Source organism: Canis aureus, chromosome 34, assembly GCF_053574225.1.
Source record: "Canis aureus isolate CA01 chromosome 34, VMU_Caureus_v.1.0, whole genome shotgun sequence".
NCBI classification, from domain to species: Eukaryota; Metazoa; Chordata; class Mammalia; order Carnivora; family Canidae; genus Canis; species Canis aureus.
The window spans coordinates 24106071-24127997 of NC_135644.1; the positions used below are offsets into that span (position 1 = coordinate 24106071).

A 21927-nucleotide genomic window follows, 5' to 3' on the forward strand; every position below is an offset into this window, starting at 1 on the left:
AAGAGTTCTATAAATTGAAATTTTTTTCCTACTGCTGACACTGAAAACTGTCATTTTTCATATTTTCCAAAGTACTTATTTCCTAGATGGGTGAACAAAAGTTCAAGTGCCCTTTGTCATGGATGGTACTTGGAAAAGGTTCAAACATTATCCCTTTTCATCCTCAAGAACTAATCCAATATTCTGAAAGATACCATTTTTTTCCTCCAGGTATAAAGACAATAGGAATTTAATAAATTGAATGGGTTAAAAAAAGAATCTCAATTTAAAAACCTTTCAGACTGTTCTAAGATTAACAAAGAGAACAAAAGCTTTATAGAAGGCTACTACAAATGCTCTCAATAAGGAAGCATTTCATGAAGTAAGACAATTAAATAACTGTCCCAATACACAACACTTTGATCACAAACTGTCTGATTTTGAAACTCTGGGTAAACTAAATATCAACTTCAATTTTAAGTTAAAAAAAGAGATTGTATAGGATTAGCAACTCAGAGAGCCTGGTTTATATAGCTTATTCTTCAACAATTCTCTGCTATGTTTTCTTGTAACTAGGTTACAAACCCTGCCCCCCTCTTGTCCTGGCCCCATCAAGATTTACCTAGACCTGCAATGTGACAGATCAGATTATCAATTTAATTATCTACTATTTAGTTACAGTGCTACCACCAATTTGTCAGCATGCCAAATGGTACCAATTTCTCAGCATACTAAATGGTAAGGGATGACATTTTTATTTTATGATCTTGTGTTTTTGTTCTGATTAACTTACTTAGCCTCTGAGCTTTGTTTTTTTTTCTTTCTGAAATGAAAATGATATTTGCCTGAAGGGCTGAAGGAAATGGCATGTATAAATTATCTAGTACATAATAAGCTCTTTGCAAACGTTAGTTCCTTTCCTTTAATAATGAGCAAGATATATAATATCTGTTACGATAACATGTAGTGTATGCATCCATTAACTAAAGCCCTAATTACCGCTGAACATGGACGATATGTCACCAGACTTACCACACAAATTCCCAATGCTCTAAATCAGTTTTCTCAGTCTTTCTTCTAGTTCATTGTAACCCAGGACTCAGAAGTTTCTTTTTGAGAAAGCACTGTGGTACCTCCATTGAATCAAAAGCATTCTGTCAAGCAAAAAAACTAAAAACTCTGGTTGTTCAAGGTTTATAAAGAGAAAAAATAGTAAAAAATAATTAAGGAACAATTAATGGCTGTTAAAAATTACAAAAGCAGCACATTGTTGAGAAAATGCAAAAAAACAACAAAATCACTACCACAACAAAACCCCACATATGTACAAGGTAAAAAGTCTTTTCCTTTTACTGTGACTTCCATTCCTCCTCAGAGTTAACTACTGACACTTTGGTATGCACTCTTGCAGAACTTCTGCACATGTATATACGTATCTTACTTTTTTAAAAACCGTGAACTGTTCTGCAACTAAAAAAAACAATACAATCATCATATGATCATTTCACTGAATACTTACTATGCACCAAAATCAGAGAGCTCTATTTTATTTCATTTTAGTTCTTTAGTCTTCTACATAGATTATTTCCCACATTTTACAGGCGAGAAAACTGAGGCACAAAGCCGTACAAACTAACCCGCCCAAAGTTTTTCAGGAAGCAGTGAGGCTGGGATTCGAATCCAAGTTTGACTAACCACTGAAGCCCAGGTCTCTAACCACTATGGCACATCACCTAAGTATATCCAATTCTACCAAGATCCTCTTTTTTTTTTTTTTCTTTTTTCGATCCTCTTTTTTCCATATATTCTCCCCTTGAACAATCTCATCCGAAGTGGAGGTTATATACCAGACTCTCAAATTACATATTCAAAATTGATGATCTCTTCCCTCCAATTTCCCTTTCTCCCTACTCCTTCCCACCCCAGTTCCCTGCACAATCAGGTCCTTTGCACTCCTTCTCTGTACATGGTACCACTATCTATCTATACAGATATCCACTACCTATTATCTAGAAGGCTATTAACAACCATTGACATCTACTTGTTCTACAGTCAATCTGTTACCAAGTGTCAATTTTAATCTTGAATTTCTTTCAAATCTATTCACTTTCTTATCCCCAGTGTAAGCCACCACCATTCAAGCCATCACAGCCTTAATAAACTACTGCAGTAGCTTCATTGCTCTCCCTAAATGTATCAGCCAATCCATCATTTAAACTGAAGCCATTATGTTTTGCAGAATGCATATGTAATCACAATACCCATTCGGTCCTCCCACTCTTCCCCCATAAATACCTTATAGGGTTTCCTACTGTTTTCAAAATACAGAACCCAAAATCCTCCATATAGCCTCTAAAGATCCTACACAGTCTTGCCCCTGATTCTTCTCATTGTCGTATTTTCCTTAAACTTTCAATTCTCTGATATCAGTAAGTCTTTATAACAAAAGTCCTTATACCTGGAAAGCACCAATCCTGCCCTTTCAAAAATCACTTCATAAAGACTATCTTCTTTATCTCCTAGCTTAGGTCAAGTCCCTAACAGATGTTCTAACAGCAGTTTACTTTTCTTCCTAATACTTATCAGAGTTTGAAAATTTACATTTATGAGATTACTTGTTTAGTCTCTGCTTTACTAGATGTGCCACCATTCCATGAAGCAAGGACATACATGCTTATAATTGTGGACTCAGCACTTGATACAATGTACTGAGTAGGTGCTCACAATATCTTTGAATGAACATAATTTAAACATTCCCAATTATTAACAGATCTTCTTGAACTTGTATCTTAGCATACCTGTCTAAAAATTTTGATAGGACATATTTCTGGAAATAAAAACCTGGAACAAAGGATGCAAATATTTTAAATTTTGATAGGTAGAAAATAAGTCTATGGCAATGTACTGACAATGTACAATAGAAAAAATAAAACTTCCATCAGAAATGGCCAGAACCACCTTTATTCTAATACTAGTAGCTTCTGTATAAAAATACAAGCATCAACTGCTCCATTTCCATGGACACCTACACAGAGATTTTGGGGAACAAAGGAAAAAAAGAATATTAAAAAAACAAAGCCCTTCCCATTTTAAGTCAAAATAAAGGCATTTTAAAATATAGTAATACCTATAATAAAGGTATTTTATGCCTTCATACACACCTAGAAAACATATTCTAAAGCTTTTAGAGGTAACATAAACCTGACATTTTAACATTTCAGATGGGTCAAGACTAACTCTAGGATAAAGCAGTCTGACAATACAATCTTTAATGGCTTAACATTTGTCAGGAAAATGTAAAATGTAATTTATGACAAAAAGTGCATGGCCAAATTTAGTCTTATTTGAGGAGTTCATCTTAGACTCATTTGTTAGTCAGTAAGGCTCTTTACTTAGCAAATGAGCTGGCTTTAAATATTCTGTATCCTTCACTTTTCTTAGCAGTACAAAGAAAGGAAATTTTCTTTGTAAGCACCTGAACTATCTTACAATTAAGAGATTTCTACCTTTTTATACAAGACATTGTTGATTTTCCACTTTAACCAAAAACTGGCAAGAAGAGACAAATATGTTTTATTCCGCATCTTTTTTTTTTTTTTAAGTTTATTTATTTTGAGAGACAGAGCATGATCAGAGGGAGAGGTTGATAGAGAATCTCTAGCATACTACATGCTGAGTGTGGAGCCCGACACGGGGCTTGATCTCAGAACACTGAGATCATGACCTGATGAGCCTAAACCAACAGCTGGCTGCTTAACCGAATAAGCCACCCAGGTATCCCTCCATGTATGTCTCAACAAAGGAGATTTATATTTTCTTTTTACATAATGCAAAGATCTTGGGAAAAGCAGATTAGCTGTAGGATGTTTTCTGAAACTTATTTATAAATATGGTAATCTGATTTTAAATCACAATCAACTTTAAAATTTTCAAATGTTTCAACTGTTTTACTACTGATTCTTCTCTTGGCAAGATGATCAAAGAAACAATAGAGGATACCTAAGTCTTTATGAAATATATTTGCTTTTTTCTACAGAACAGTAGCAGAAATGGGTAAGAAGCAACTTGGTATAAGCAATAAAACTGATTAAATATTTAAGTCTACATAATGGGCTTGTGTGACATTTGGAACTCTCCAGCAACATGAGCCTAGTCAGTCAAGAGATGTGGCAAAGACTGCTAATTATTCCCCCACATACATTTTTGTTTTTTTCTTTTAGTAATATAGGCTTTTACCTGGGCACATGGTCATCCAGTAGAGGATATATTTACCAGCCATATGTCTAAGTTCTGTTCACAGCAGGTCAACAGAAGTGACCTATACAAATTTTGGACTGCCTTATTAAAAGAAAGCTGTCTGCTCTTCAATGCTTCTCTGTTCTCACTGGCAGGGAAATGTTAACAAGTAGAACAGCCACTGTGATTCCAGACAGGGAAACCATATTTTAAGGATGGTAGAACTGCCTTACTATCCCTGGCTACGCATCTCTGGACTGCTGCATGAGAGGATAAACTTCTATTTATTTATAAACGTCTTATTTAAGCACAGTACTTCTTGGTCTCTTGTTAACAATAGTTTATCCTGTACAGTGACTAATTCAAGGACCAAGCCAACTCTACCACTGTTCTATATAAGAGTTTCTTCTTTTATTCTGTAAGTGTATCCAAAAGCTGTCCATGTCAGGGGCTACTGTGTTTAAAACATCCCTCTACTTTGGAAAAACCAGAAGGCCTCTTAGTATGGGTACATATGCATGCTTACACAAGGCAACAAACAGAACAAGCGATCATCAGATTGTGAGCCCTTTAAAGTGCATGCTCTATGTTTTATTTATCTTTGAATCCCTAGCATTTATTAACTGGCATATCATAAATTGTAGTATGAATGAAAGAAATATTAGTAACTAGCATTATACTCCGGCCTCTTTTCATAAGACATGTATAAATCACAAAAGTAAGGATTCATCCAAGAAAAGAGGAGCTCAAATTAGGTTATTCATAGTAATGGGAAGAACAGTTTGAATACCTACAATGGGCTGTGATTTAGCCAGGTTAGTAAAACAAGTCTGGATTCAGGTAACCCTAGTTTCAGTATACATTCTGCCACTTAGGCTAAAAAAACTTATTTCTGAGTCTCAGTTTTCTCATTTGAAAATGGGCTACCTATGTCTACTTTGCCAGGCTAGGAGGATTTACATATAAACTATGTGATACTTGTAAAATACATTCATTCAATGAATATTAATTTTTCTTTCTTTTTTATGATGTAATAAATTTAAGGACTGAATGAGGAAGAGGATGCAACTGGTTCGGCATTATTTGGGGTTATGTGACATTTTAGTATAGTCTAGAATAAAGGCTATACTGGAAGGAAAAGGTAAATATAGTTGTGTTCTAAAAATGAGAGATTCTAATACAATTTAATGGCATGGTGGCAAGAGTACCTCGGTATAACAATGCTAAAACTATTTTAGGGCCAGAGTTAAATAAATATACTTGACGGTCAACAGTAGGACACTAGTTAATAGAATGAGGAATCACTCTTTGAAATTTAAGTAAGGCAATTTAGGATAAATAAAGGTATTATAATTCTACACAGCAGTTTCTAAATCTCACTCTTTTGAAATGATACAGAGAAAAAAATCAGTGGTCTGGGCATCTAGTTTAATATACCTTCCAAGTAGCAATGAGATACATTTGGGTATAGAGCTCAGAGGGCAGATATGGAGTAGGGGGATAAGTTTAGTAGTCATTGTCATAGTTATCTGAAATTATAGGAGAAAATAAGAAGTGAAGAAAATCTTGAAAAACTAATAATACTGTCCTGGTAGTAGAGAATAAACCCACAAACAGATTAAGGAAGAGGGACTCAACAAGAAATGAGAAAAATCGGATGCTATCTGGAATGTTAAAAAAAAAGTTTTAAGGAAGAGGCAGTGCAAGAGCTATAGTCAGCCATTAAATGGAATGCGGTAGCTCTATTATGTATGAATCTGAAAGACTACTGATGATTTTAGATTTAAAAAGTTATAGACATAATATTTACTGTCAGGTAGATTTTGTGTCAAATTAACAGTTCCATTAGCTTTAGTATTTATTAGATACGTGGTTGTGGGCAAGTTATTTCACCTCTCTATACTTCCTTTTCCTCATCTGAAAAAAGAAAATACTTCCTCACAAGATTTGTATAATGATTAAATCAAATGACTGTATAAAGCACTTGGTAAACATAAACTTTGATAAATCTTAGTGATGATGATGGTGAAGATAAAGACATTTAAAAGAATATATTTATTAGAGAGAGAGAAAATGTGTGCATGCATGTGCACATGCAGCAGGGGACGGACCGAGGGGGAGGAAAAGTCTGAAGCAGATTCCCTGGCTGAGTGTGGAGCCAGAAGTGGGGCGTGATCTCATGACCCTGAGATCATGACCGAAGCCAAAACCAAGAGACCAATGCTTAATTGACAGCAGCACCCACACCCCAAAGTTAGACATTTTTGAAAATCTTAACCTTTTTCAGATTAGCACCATTCTATTTTTCAAAAAGCATGATTCACATATTCTGGAAGAATATGTTTCAAAGTACTAACAATGCTTACCCCTGTGGAGTAAGGGAGAAGACAATCACTTTATATTCTGTATATCTTGAATTACTGCATTTTTTCAATAAGCATGCGCTGCTTTTGTAATTTCAGCCGTAATACTTAAAAAGAAAATCACTTACCTACCCTTATTTGACTTTTTCCCCTCATTAATTTCTAATACACTTAGATACCTTTGCTTGACAGGGTGCTCTTAAATGGATGTAGCTCAATGACTTCCTAGAGAGGAGTCTTTTTTTTTAAAGATGTTATTTATTTGAGAGCGAGAGAGAGAGCGCACGTGTGCGCCTCCACGAGCACAAGCAGGGGATAGGGGTAGAGGGAGAAGAAGAAGTGGACTTCCCACTAAGCAGGGAGCCCGACGTGGTACTCGATCCCAGGACCCGAGGATCATGACCTCACCCAAAGGCAGATGCTTAACTGATTGAGTTACCAGGTGCCCTAAAGAGGAGTCTTAAATTGTACTTTTTTACATAAAGACTAAGAGAAGAACTGGCTTTGGGTACCTGGGTGGCTCAGTGGTTGAGAGCCTGCCTTTAGCTCAGGTTGTGATCCTGTGGTCCCGGGATCAAGCCCTGCATTAGGCTCCCGGTGAGGAACCTGCTTCTCCCTCTGCCTATGTCTCTGCCTCTCTTTGTGCGTCTCTCATGAATAAATAGATAAAATCTTAAAAAAAAAAAAAAATAAGAACTGGCTTGGAGTATGGACAACTAAGTGGTAAAAGGCTGGTGAGTTTGTATAAACAGATGAACAGCAATAAAACACAGCTAGTAAGAGAATCCAGGTTATACTGATTCTTTTCTTTTTGCAACACTAACTCTCCATTCCCTTTCCTCAGCCTCTAGGAACCACCCTACTACTTGTCTCTATGATCTGACTACTCTTAAGTACCTCATATAAGTAGAATCATACGTGTCTTTTTGTGACTGGCTTATTTCACTTAGTACAATATCTTCAAGGCTCATCTGTGCTGTACTGTGTCAGAATTTATTTATTTTTTATGTGTCAGAATTTAAATTCCACTGTATGTATATACTGCATTTTGTTTAACTATTTATCCATCCATGGACATCTGGTTGCTTTTGTCTTCTATTATAAATAAGGCTGCTATAAACATGGATATACAAAGATTTCTTCAAGTCCGTGCTTTCAATTATTGGGGTATATACATAGAAGTGGAAGTGCTGAGTCATATGATAATACTGTTTATTTTTTTGAGGAAATACCATACGTTTCCCACAGTGGCTATACCATTTTACATTCCCATCAGCAATGTACAAGAATTCTAACTTCTCCATATCTTTGCCAATGCAATGGGTATGAACTTGCATCTCATGTGGTTTTGATTTGCATTTCCCTAATGGCTAATAATGCTGAGGATCACTTTATGTGCTTACAGGTCATTTGTGTAACTTTTTGGAGAATGTCTATTTGCACCCTTTGCCCATTTTTTATTTAGTTTTTTTTTTTTTTTTTTTTTTTTTGCTGTTGTTGAGCTGCAGAGTTTCTTTATATATTCTAGATGTCAATCCCTTATCAAATGTATACTTTGCAAATACTTTCTCACATTCCTTGGGTTGCCTTTTTATTGCTAGTACTATCCTTTGATAAACAAGTTTTAATTTTGTTGAAGTCCATATTGCCTAATTTTTTTGTTGTCTGATCTTTTGGTGTCTTATTCAAGAAATCACTGCCAAATCCAATGTCAACTTTCTCCCTATGATTTCTTCTAAGTGTTTTATAGTATTAGCTCTTGCATTTAGGTTCTGGTTTAAGTTAGTTTTTGTATATGGTGAAATGTAAATTCAATCCATGAACATGGAATTTTCTACCATATGTTGATGTCTTATTTTTTTCAGCCATGTTTTGTAATTTTCAGTATATACATCTGTCACCTACTTGGGTAAGTTCATTTCTTAGTACATTATTTATTTTGATGGTATTGCAAATGGAATTTTAATTTCCTTTTCAGATTGTTTAATGTTAATGTACAGAAATGCTACTAATTTTTATGTTGATTTTGTATCCTACAATTTTGCCGAATTTATTAGTTCTAACAGTGTTTCTTGGAGGAATCCTTAGGGTTTTCTATATATAAAATTAAGTTATCTGCAAACAGGGATCATTTTACTTCTTTTCCAATTTGGATACTGTTTTGGTTGTTTTTTTGTTTTGTTTTTTTTTTACCTAATTGCTCTGGGTAGGATTTCCAGTAGTATGTTAAAAGTGGTAAAAGTGGGCATCCTGTCTTATTCCTGATCTTAAAAACCTTCAGTCTTTCACTATAAAGTATGATGTTAGTTGTGGGGTTTTCATAAATGGCCTTTATTATGTTGAAATACTTCCTTCTATTCCTGGTTTGTTGAGTGTTTTATTTTTTAGATTTTATTTATTTATTCATGAGAGACACAGGCAGAGGGAGAAGCAGGCTCCATGCAGGGAGCCAGACGTGGGACTCGATCCCAGGTCTCCAGGATCACAATCTGGGCTGACGGTGGCGCTAAACCGCTGAGCCACCTGGGCTGCCCTGTTGAGTGTTTTTAAAAGTTTTAAAAGGGTGTTGAATTTTGTCAGCTGCTTCTTCTGCATCAATTGAAATGATTGCGTGGTTTTCCCCATCTTCATTCTGTTCAAGTGGTGTACTACGTTGACTGATTTTGTACGTTGAATCATTTTTGCATTGCAGGAACAAACCTCACTCAATAATCCTTTTAATATGCTGTTGATTTGGTTTCCTAGTATTTTGTTGAGGATTTTTGCATCGATACAAGTATTAGTCTGCAGTTTTCTCGCAATGTCTTTGTATGGCTTTGGTATGAGGGTAATGCTGGCCTCATAAGAGTACATTAAGAAATGTTCCACACTGTTCAATTTTTGGAAGAGTATAAGAAGAACTGGTGTTAATTCCCCTTTGAATATTTGGCAGAATTCACCATGAAGCCACTAGGTACTAGGCATTCTTCGTTGGGAACTTTTTAAACTCTTGTTAATCTCTACCATTTCCTTCTTTCTGCTAGCTTTAGGTTTAGTTTGTGCTCTCTTATCTAGTTTCCTAAGGTGTAAAGTTAGGTTACTGATTTGAGATCTTTCTTCTTTTTAGGTTAAGTATTTACAGTTAAAGATCTCCCTCTTGGCATTGTTTTCACTGCATCCCATAAGTTTTGGTATGCTGTTTTCATTTTCATTTGTCTCAAGACATTTTCCAATTATCCTTGTGATTTCTTCTTTGACCCACTAGCTGTTTAAGACTGTGCTATTTAATTTCTACATATTTTTAATTTCCTAGTTTTCCTTGTTGTTGATTTCTAGTTTCATTTTATTGTAATTAGAAAAGGTATTTTGTATGATTCCAATCTTTTAACAATTATTAAGTCATTTTTAATGGCCTAACATATGGGCTAGCCTGGAAACTGTTCCATATGAACTTGAGAAAAATGTGAACTGCTGTTGTTGGGTGGGATGTTAGTTCCAACTGATCCTACGATGTTGTTCAAGACCTCGTTTTCCTTACTGATCATCTAATCTGGTTGTTCTATCTCTTACTGAAAATGTTGAAAGTATGGAGTCTTTTTTTTTTTTTAAAGTAGGCTCTATTCCCAGCGTGGAGCTCAGTGCAGGGCTTGAACTTATATCCATGAGATCAAGACCTGAGCTGGGACTAAGAGTTGGATGCTCAACTGACTGAGCCACCCAGGTGCCCCAGGGTACTGAAGTCTTTCTTCTTTTAATATTGTCAATGTTTGCATCATATATTTTGAAGTTTTGATGTTATAATTATTATATCTGCTTGGCAAACTAGTAATTTTTTCATTATATAATGTCCTTTATCTCTGTAAAAATCTTTGATACAAAGTCTGTTTTGTTGGCTATCAACAGACACCCTTGCTCTCTTTTGGTTACTATTTCATGGAATCTTTTCCCACTCTTTTATTTTCAACTTATGCATGTGCTTAAATCTAAAGTGAGGCTTGTAGACAACACGTAGTGTAATTCTGTTTTTTATCCATTCTGCTAACCTATGTCTTTTGATTAGAGTTTGATTCATTTACACTTAAAGTAATTACCAATAGAAGTACTTACTTTTGCCATTTTGTTATTTGTTTTCTGTATATCTTAATAGTTTTTTATTCTTCATTTCTTCCATTGCTGCCTTCCCTCTGTGTTTAGTTGATTTTTTGTAGTGATCCATTTTGATTCTCTTCTCCTTTCCTTTTGTGCATACTTTGTAGATATTTTCTTTGAGGTTACCACTGAGACTACATACAACATCCTGAAGTTATGACAATACCTTAAATGGATACCAACCTAACTTCAATTGTATATAAAACTCTCCAATTTTGTAGCTCTGCCTCTCTACTTTGTTACTGATGTCACAAATTGTACCTTTATATATTGTGTACTCATTATTATAAAGATTTATTTATTTGAGAAACAGAGAGCACAAGCAAACGCACACAAATGGGGCGAGGGATAGAAGGAGAAACAGACTCCCTGCTGAGCAGGGACACGTCCCCCTCCATGAGGGGCTCAATCCAGGGACTCTGGGATCATGACCTGAGCCAAAGGCTAACTCTTAACTGACCAAGCCACCCAGGTGCCCCCATTATAGATTTAAAGTAATTTTCCTATACATTTGTCTTTTAAATCCTGTAGAAAATAAAGTGGAGTTACAAACCAAAATTACAATAATACCAATTTTTACATTTATCTATATATTTACCTTTACAAAAAACTTTATATTTTCATATGGCTCCAAGTTACTATCCAGGTCTAGTGGTAATGAACTCCTTCCACTTTTGTTTGGGAAAATCTTAATTTCTTCCTCATTTAAGGACAGTTTTACCAGACATATAGAATTTCTGGTTAACAGGTTTTTTTCTTAGAGCCCTTAAAAATATCATCCCATGAGCACTGGATGTTATACTGTATGTTGGCAAATCGAACTTCAGTAAAAACAAAAACGAAACGAAAAAAAAATCATCCCATTGCCTTCTAGCCTGCAAGGTCTCTGCTGAGAAATCCACTCACAGTCTTACAGGGGGCTCCCTTGTACATGATAATTCCCTTTAATGGAAGGCTCTTTGGATTTATCCTACATAGAATTTGTTGAGCTTCTTAGACTTTTTTTTTTTTTTTTTTATATCCACCATGTTGTTCCCCAGATTTGGGGAAATTATTTCTTCAAATAATCTTTTTTTCTTATTTCTTTAATTTCTCTTCATCTTCTCCTATAATGTGTATATTGCTCCACTTGATAGTATCCCATAAATCTTTTAGACTCTGCTCACTTTTCTTACTTCCTTTTCTTTTTGCTCCTCAGAATCTATTATTTCAAACGACTTGTCTTTGAATTATAGATTTTTTTTCTCCTGCCTGTTCAAGTCTGCCTGCCCCAGAACTCCTCTAATAAAATTTTCAATTCATTTATTGTATTTTTGAACTCCAGAATTTGTTTCACTACCATTGAGAATGCTGCCATTCCCAACTCTGAGCTCCAAGTCAAGTGAGACAGCAAACAGTCCCTTGGATAGACCACAGAAAGGTCAGGATATTTCAAACAAGTTCCACCCTGCTACTTTCTTCCGGAGGGAGAGAACCAGGAATTTGGGCTAGTTCATCCCAACTGCACCACAGCACATTGGGCAGGGAGTGGGTCAAGGGCAAGGAGAAATGCCATGTAATTTCCTATAGTTTTGAATATGACTTTTTCTCGACTAGGTGTCTGCCTGGTTGCTGAATTATCACTGATTTCCAGAGCTCCTATAAAATTATTTCAATCAATCTGAACAAGGGTCTGCCACTTCCTAGTTTGCCACCTCACTGATGTCACTCACTAGACCAATTCTTTAAGGGTGTTAGGAAGGACAGGTAGGCTCAACTGACAGCACAGCTCTTAGGGCCTTTTTGCCATCAGAATGACAGGCAACTTCTCCAAAGTTGTCTTCTTGCTTCTCTTCTTCTCTTGCTCTATTCTCTTTCTTGTTGGTACTTTCTTCTCCTATCACTCCAAATATCTCTATGAAGAGGATTCTCAAATTGGTATTTCCAACTGGTACCATACCTTAAAGATTCCATTTCAATTGCCCGATCATCATCCCCTGATTAATCTTACATGTGAAGTCAAAATATCCAAATCAACCAAATAATAATTTCCTTTACCAAAATTACCATTCAGAGCCTTTGCTCTAATTTTCATACTGTAAGTTTGAGAACTTAATATCTATCCTATTACTAAAGATTCTCAATGAAGAATATTTAGCTTGTTTTACTTCAAAGTTCAATTTCATTTCTGAGAGTAGTTAGATTGGAACAAACCAGTGATTTAGACTTGGCATATCTGATTCTATAATTCAAAAAAAAATGTTCCATAAAATAAAATCCCAAAAGATACAAGTCTTCTCCCTATAATATTTAAGAAAAAGGTTAATATAAAAACACATAATGAATGAGAGCAAAGTATAAAACTATGTCAGAACTCCTATTTCATCATGCTACAGAGAATTTGTAAAGGCCAATAAACTTGAATTTCAGAAAGGCTGGTATCTTGCTTTAAAATGGGAATTATTGGGATCCCTGGTGGGGCTCAGTGGTTTGGCACCTGCCTTTGGCCTGGGGCATGATCCTGGAGTCCCAGGATTGAGTCCCGCGTCGGGCTCCCTGTACAGAGCCTGCTTCTCCCTCTGCCTGTGTCTCTGCCTTTTTCTGTGTCTCTCATGAATAAATAAATAAAATCTTAAAAAAAAATAAAATGGGAATTATTATGTTGTCTTCTGAGGATACAGATGTCTCTAGTCCCCTCATATGAAGCTGTCTACATCAAACCACAGGGGTTGGGCAATGGACTGAATAAGAAGTGGGAGAACAAGAAGATAAGTACTATCTCACCACATCATTGCTACTTCTGAACCATTAGCTCTTTAAATTTAAGCAAGAGGCCATCCACAAGGCATTCAATTATACCAGTCTCTCCTGGAAACTGTTTAATCTTACAACACACTAGTTATTCTCTCATATTCAAGAATTTTGGCTCTTCCTTTCACACAGTCTCCAGATGCTCCTAATCTTGTCACTTTAGGTGGTGACACCTAATCTGAGTTTAATTTCTCAATCCCATTCTGGCTACCCATTGACACATTATGAAGACAGAGATCTTAAACATCAATTCAAAAACTCATTAGTAATAGTTTACTACTAATAAACCTCTCACATTCTTTTACTCCTGTATCTGTTCTCTCACTTTATGGAGACTTCAGACATAAACCCTCTTTTTGTTCTTAGTCTATTAGACTCCCAGATTAACTTTTTTCTGATGTTAGTTTGTATCTCAAAGCACATAACTTCAATTGCTTTTGTACCCACTTTCTAACCACCTAACCATTCTTCTATTTTTAACTCTGCAATCTCCTAATCCTGGATTTGGCTATTTGCTCATTTCACTTCTGTACCAAGAAATCTGCTGGGAAAAAAAAGAACAACAAACATGGATTGATACTACCAAAAATTCATGGTAAATGCTGATGCAGTATTTTTCTTATTTCTTAACTGAAGCTATTTCAATTCTTTACTACCACTTTCAGAATATCCTAAAATCACTTCAATCAGATGACCTCACCTTGTATTTCAATGAAAAAAAAAAAAAAAGCCTTTTACATTATAACTTTCTATTTTTTATTGAATAAATTGGACATGTAACATTGTGTAAGTTCAACATTTATATATTGTAATATGATTGCCCTTGTAGCAATATTTATCACATTATATAATTCTAATTCATCATTATTGTCCATATTCATTATACTGTGCATTAGATCTCTATGGCTTATTCACTACTCTCAATGAGTTTACATCCTTAAACAGCAATAATTCTTATCCCCAACTCCTAACCCCTGGTAACCACCATTTTACTGTTTTTAATAGGTTTGACTTTAGATTCCACATATAAAAGATACATGAGAACTCTATCTTCCTGCCACCACCATTTCCTATCTGCAAACTTATCTTTGTGTATATCTGTTTTTTTTTTTTTCTTGTTCCTTCCAGTTCTCAGGGGAACAGGTGTTTCTCCTCGTTTCATAGTCAATTCTTTAGCCTAGTTTTTTGAATCTCCAATGACCAACTGATTGGCCTTACTTCCTTCCTCTTATCGTTCAAATATTCTTGTTCAAATACACTTGAACTTGGAAATGATATTTTATTCAAGACTATAATTAAAGGCTTCGAGATCCATACAGGCAACCGTCCATTGGACAATTTCACCTGCATGTCCCACAGGTAACTAAACCTGGTAACTAAAACCTAATTACATGTCTTATTTTCCCCCATCTATAAATCTGCATCTTCTTCTCTACTGTTCCTTTAAGTCATCAGCACCACCATCAATCCAGTCTTCTATTCTAGATACCTTGGTATCATCCCAGAGTCTATGTTATCACACTCAGAGTGCCTTGTATCCAGGTTCCACTTGCCTTCCATTCTATTTCCTAAATAAATTTCCTAAATAAGTATCTTCCCTAATTCATCCCTAAATGCATAAGTTCTCATGTTGACTGCTTGAAATGATTGTCATTTTTTTATACTGAAGTATAATTTATATTATACTGAACATGGGTCCACTTATATGCAGATTTTTTCCAATAAATACAGTACATTACTATACATAATTTTTCTTATAATTTTAATAAAATTTCTTCTCTAGCTTACTTTATAAGAATACAATATATAATACATATGACATACAAAATATGTATTACTTGCTTATGTTATTTGTAAAGCTTCCAGTCAACAGTAGGCTATTAGTAGTTATATTTTTGGAAAATGAAAAGTTACATGCAAATCTCTCACTACGTGAAGGGTCAGCACCAGGTTATTAGCCCCTGCACTGTTCAAGGGTCAACTGTGTGTGTGTATATACATACATACATATATATACATATACACATATATATAAGTATAATATTTATTTATAATTATACCTTAATATAGATATATTAAAGTTCATAAAGTACACTTGATGATTGCCACTTATTTTTATGTTCCTGGCCTCTTAGAACATTGTTTATCATAACCATATGTGTTGAGCTGAATTCCACATTGCCCTCTATTCTATATCCCAACCTCAGGAAGACTTTTTTAAAGTATATATATATCATCCTTCAGTAAATTCTGATTGAATAAGAATACAGTATGAACTACATAGTCATATTTCTCATGACAGGGCCCTAATCTACCTTCACAGCTTCTTTTCCTGTATTGCTCTGATTACTGTTCTTGCTGGAACCATAGAGTCATCTTATTGTATATGGAATGTACCATATATTCACTCACTCTTGTGTTTTATTATATATACTGTTCCCCCTGCTAGCAGGATTCTTCTAAATTTAAGCATTGGGCTTGAGAGTGGGCTAACGACCTGATCCTCCAAGACTGATTTAGGTGCTTCTTTTTTTGTGCTTATTTGTTATCCTCCACAGATCTCCCTGTAGTGCTTAGTACACTGTGGTAGTAACTATTGATCTTACTTTTTATCTTCTTATCGAAAAGTTCCGTAAGGGCATTAACTATGTTTTGTTTCAGTATTTTCAGAACCTCATCAAGAACCCTGTATACAGTAGACATACATTGATTTTTCTTAAATAATTCAAGATATTTTGAGTTTTATATAAAAGAATATATAATATACATGTTCTCTTTTATTCTTGAGTACTTGATAAATATTAAAAAAAAAATTCCCTTTACCCTCCTTTGCATAATTGCTGATGTGAGCAAGGGCTTCTTGCATGGCAGTTAAAAGGTTAAATCTCAAGTTTTTGGTTGCTTACCACTGGCCAGTGCAGGTAGATGAAGCAGAGAAATTTCAACTTCTGTCTCAACCTAAGAATATCTCAATACTCCTCTTCCCTAATTCTGTTTCCGAATTTTTTTGTTTTTGTTTTTTAAAAAGTGATTATGTCTTATACCTGAACTGGAAAGGCAAATAAATCCAAATTCTAAACTTCAATAATTTTAGAAAACTCACTGTCATCGTTATGCTCCTATTTCTCCTATGCATCCCTAAGGAAGACCTAGTTCATAAGTCTACCTATATAATTGGAAATATTCTTTTGTAATGATTTTTGAGAAATGCAGTGATGTACGTATAACATCCAGTTCTATAGATATGTCAAGGAGAATGAAGAGAACTGTGCAGTTCCTATATTTATGGAAGAAACTAAGAACTACATGGCTAGCATATTTCTTAGACTTCAGAATTTTAAAGCTAATAAAATCATTTTTCTTAAATTAGGTAACCAGTGTAAGATCTCCCACTTTCAACTGCCTGTTCAAACTACTGCTAGGTTGGCTGGCATCTGGGAACTTAACTTGTGAAAACATTTCCTAAGTGATAAAGTTGACTGTTGTGCCAAATTAATTAGACTGTATCTTGAAATTTATGGTGAAGACCTACTTTCTAAGAGTCTGAAATTTTGGTTGACATAGGTTATCTATGTGACCAGCTGTTAATAAAAACCCTAAATTCTTGAGTGTCCAATGAAGTTCCCTATATGTAGAAGGACTGCACATGCATTGATTGAGTTTTTGAAGCTGAAGGCAGGGTGTACTCTGCATACCGCCCCCGCAGGAGGGAAAGAGTATAGGAGGCCTGCATGTGGATCCCTTTAGAGTCTGCCTAATGTTTTACATTAAATGATTTGGCTGTGTATCTTTATCATGTCACTGTAATAAATCTTAGCTGTGAGCATTACTGTATGCTAAGTCCTGTGAGTCCCTCTAGATAACATACAGAACACAGACTATCACTACTAAATAGAGATAAGAAACAAGCATACAAATAGTCTATCATTATCATTTCACAAAAGTATGTGTTAGTAAAACTCTGCTCTATAATCCGACAGTATTAAAACATAGTGTGAGAATAAAGGACAGAATTTTGAATTGGATAAATTTAGCATCATAAAAAGTTCATTACATTCTTATTTTTCTCATTTTGCTGCAGACCAGTGAAGACCTAATCATGGACCAACAGACATTTGCCTGGGAACTACTAAATTTATGCCTAGGAAATATACCTTTCTTCTAATATACCCTTTTTAGAAACCAAAAATTAAAAATTACTTATGGAAGATAATGCTCTTTATGAACTCGTCACCTCAGGTCACAATGTTTTTCTGTTTTGTTTTGTTTTGTTTAAAAAAAAATAATAATCTTAAATTCCATCTATTAATATAGATTTCTTGTGTTTCAGTTATACTTCTTCAAGAAAGCTTCTAATAATAAAATATTTTTCAGTTGCAAAAGATTCTCAAATTTCCATTTACCAAGATAAATAATAACTTTCAAAACCAAAACCATATACCTTTTGCTGTAGTTCTCTCACTGCAGAATCTCTATCCATACATGCCTGTCGAAATGCTTCATAAGCTTTATTGAGTTGCTCGCCAATATTTTTATCCATTCCTCTCTGTTCTGTAGCATCACTATAAAGGATGGAGTAAATGACAGGTCTGGAAAATAATCAGAACAATTTAGGTAGCTATTAAATGATATAAATCTCATTTCTAAAATGCTTCTTAAAGACAGTTCCATACAGTTTATCATGAACATTATAGCACCAAGTACTGTAAAGGTTTAGAAAGGCATACAAGTCTCATTTAAAATCCTGATTAGAAATCTTAAGAAAACTTAACTTTTTCATTTTTAAATATTCTTTACTAATGTTCAAGGAGCAAGTGGGGTTCTGGTTCATAAAGATGCTACTTTGAAAACAGTAATCTAAAAATGCAACCTTAAAATGGAGAAATATAAAAGGCCACTTGTTATTAACACTTTATTATAGAAATGCACAACAAGATTAGCAACGTGGGAAGGGATTTCTTTTTACTAAACGGACAGTTATTCCCACTTACAAGGTGAATTCTTGCTATACTGAAATTAGAGCAAAATTAAATAGATAATAAATGTTTGTGGATGGAGTTCACACTGTTGTTATCTCAGAGCAATTAAAATGTGTGAAAATGCTCTTATTTTAGCACAAAATCTAGGGAGAGTTGCTGTTGGATTCTACATTAAAAAAGAAAAAACACATCCCTTCAGTCCTACCCACAATCCCTATTAGTTTTCCAACCTCCCTGCTGTTTCTGAACTACAGGTGATTTACTGAGTGGATGTAATTTGGTTTTATCATCTCAATTTGCATAACATTTCTAACCACATTCCTTGCCTCTGGGCAGAGGGTCATGTAATGACTCTGATTTTTCTGATCCAGCTGTAAAAGCCAAACCACAGGACTTTTCTCTTAATCTCCAGAAAGCCACAGAATAAAATTCTCTATCAGTCATAAGGGGCTTAGGGGTGTCAAATTATTTCACTTCTTTATGACTGGAAACCCTTCATAATCTCAGTCTCTAATCTTTCATCTGTCATTTTGGGCATACTATGATTTTTTAAAAATTTAAGTATTTTATATTAAAATATAATTCATGTAAAATTCACCATATTAAAGTGTACATTTCTGTGGCTTTTCGTCCAATCATCACCATGATCTAATTCCAGAACATTTTTATCACTACATAATGAAACTTTTTTTTAATAAAATAATTTTTATTGGTGTTCAATTTACCAACATACAGAATAACACCCAGTGCTCATCCCGTCAAGTGTCCCCCTCAGTGCCCGTCACCCACTCACCCCCACCCCCTACCCTCCTCCCCTTCCACCACCCCTAGTTCGAATATAACTACTTTTTAGCAGTTAGGCCCAATTTCCCTCTCCCATCAATCACTAATCTAACTATAGATTTGCCTATTTTGGACATTTCATATTAATGGAACCATACAATATATGGCCTTTGTGTCTGACTTTTTTCACATAGCATAAAATTTCTGAGGTTTATCCACGTTGTAGCATGTAACAGTACTTCACTGCTTTTTTTTAATTTTCTTTTTTAATTTTTATTTATTTATGATAGTCACAGAGAGAGAGAGAGAGAGGCAGAGACATAGGCAGAGGGAGAAGCAGGCTCCATGCACCGGAAGCCCGATGTGGGATTCGATCCCGGGTCTCCAGGATCGCGCCCTGGGCCAAAGGCAGGCGCCAAACCGCTGCGCCACCCAAGGATCCCACTTCACTGCTTTTTAAGTCTAAGTAATATTCCATTGTATGGATATGCCACATTTTGCTTATCTATTCCTCAGTTAATGGACATTTGAATTTTTTTTTTAAAGATTTATTTATTCATGAGAGACAGAGAGACAGAGACAGAGACACAGGCAGAGGGAGAAGCAGGCTCCATGCAGGGAGCCTGATGTGGGACTTGATCCAGGGTCTCCAGAATCAGGCCCTGGACTGAAGGCGGCCGGGCTGCCCCTTGTTTAACTTGTTAAGGAATTGTCAAAGCTGCTTCCAAAGAATGTGTACTATTTTATATTTCCACTAGTAATGTGTAAGAGTCCCAATTTCTCTACATCTTCACTAACATTTGTCATTAAATTATATGCATCCTAGTGGGTGTGAAGCAGTACCTCATCACAGTTTTAATCTGTATTTCCCTAATTATGTTGAGCATTTTTCCAGTGCTATTGGTCATTTGTATATCTTTCTTAGAGAAATGTCTATCTAGTCAAATCCTTTGTCCACTTTTCAACTGGGTTGTCTTCATATTGTTGAGTTGTAAGAGTTCTTTATATATTCTGGAAACTAGAGCTTTATCAGATATATGTAATTTGCAAACTTTTCTCTCATTCTATAGATTGTCTTTGTGTTTCCTTGATAGTGTCTTTTGACAAAGTTTTTAATTTTGATGTCTGATTTATCTATTTTTTCTTTTGTTGCTTTTTTCAATGTCCTATCTAAAAACTTGCTGCCTAATACAAGGTCATGCAGACATTCATCTAGGTTTCCTTTAAAGAATTTTATGCTTTTAGCTTTTACATTTGGATCTTTGATCCAGACTCAGTTAATCTACATACAGTATAAGGGAGGGGTCCAAACTCTTTCTGTGCCATGCAGCTATCCTGCTGCCCTAGCAGTAAAGGCTATTCTTTTTCCACCGAATAGCCTTAGCACTCTTATCTAAATCAGTTGACCATAAATTACAATGCTCTTTAAATATCTAGGTAATATTTCAATCCTATCAGCCAGTCTTTCATTTTAAGTACTAAATACATTCCTAAGTCCTTTTCAGGCTTCTAAAAACAATTTCAAGATTTTTATTATGGGGTTAGAGTGTTACAGCTTTCTGAAGAAATCAAAGAATGGTAATTTTTTTAGGCATTCCACTTAGAAGTTTGTTTCTACTGCTACCTCTGATAGATTAAAAAAAAAAAAAAAAGATGAAATACTGTTAGGATACCTAACATTGCCGGATCTCTGATGTGCCATAGACACTACGGAAAAATAAATAGCATTAACTCAAAGTATCACTGTCCAGTGATTCATTTGGACACTACATCATTCAAAGGATTTAAGGCAGCACATAAAAATAAACGTTAAGATTAAAAATAAGTAAAAAAAAAGCAGCTGTTGGGGCTATAATATAGTGTAAAATGCTAATGCAGAAATTAGAGGTTTACGTAACTATGTGGTTCAGTTACCTATCATGTCTTAAAAAGCTGTATATCATGACAAACTGTTAATATTTTAAAATCTGAGACAAACAAGAACCTTGAATTGGAAACTCATCCAGTTTCTTATTTTGTTCTATCACTGGATGATCCTGACCTTGGTTCAGGGTCGGTAAATCTTTCTGAACCCATTTCTTTCTCTCTAATACAAAAAAGATGTTTGGACTTGATTTCGAAGAAACTTCTTTGTTCTACAGTTCTTGAGTCAGTGAATCTAAAAATGGATGCCTGTTCCATCAAGAAGGTGCATTCTTGTTTTTTAAAATGTAAATGTAGTACTAAAAATAGCTGCATCATATGCAAGTAAATCATGCGGAGGCTTCACTTCGGGTCCTTGAATTAGATCACACAAATGTCACTAAGAAGAGTTACTGAGTAAATTCCACATGGATGCATCCTATTTCCTGAAATAAGAATGTACGCTGGAGAAATACGACTGAGGTCAATACAACTAAATAAATGATACATTTAATTTCTATCTCACAACCAAAAAGAGAATTGGGTGTTAGATCAGTGACACTGACCAGAGAAAAAGGAAACAGTCGCTGGGATTCAACTAATTAAATTGGACAGATTTCAAATATTAACACCCTGAACTTTAAAGCCACTTGTTCCTCTCCTTTTTTTTTTAAAGCATTTGTTAAGTGTAAAATTAATTTCACAATTTAAGACGCAGTCACATTTCAATTACATTTTAGTATGCCTGCTGTAAAACCTGCCAGGCT

At 35.0% G+C, this 21927-nt stretch overlaps 1 protein-coding gene across 8 annotated transcripts in view; it reads right to left on the minus strand.

Annotated features, from left to right (window-relative positions):
• TANK (TRAF family member associated NFKB activator) overlaps nucleotides 1-21927 on the minus strand; it is a 94535-nt gene that overhangs the window by 39480 nt on the left and 33128 nt on the right. For all 8 annotated transcript variants that reach the window (XR_013371726.1, XM_077883307.1, XM_077883308.1 and 5 more), the window contains one exon: nucleotides 17938-18085. Coding sequence is in view for 7 of the 8 variants with exons in the window: in XM_077883310.1 (XP_077739436.1) it covers nucleotides 17938-18085 (148 nt within the window). In the remaining variant the exon portion in view is untranslated. The remainder of the gene's footprint in view (nucleotides 1-17937; nucleotides 18086-21927) is intronic.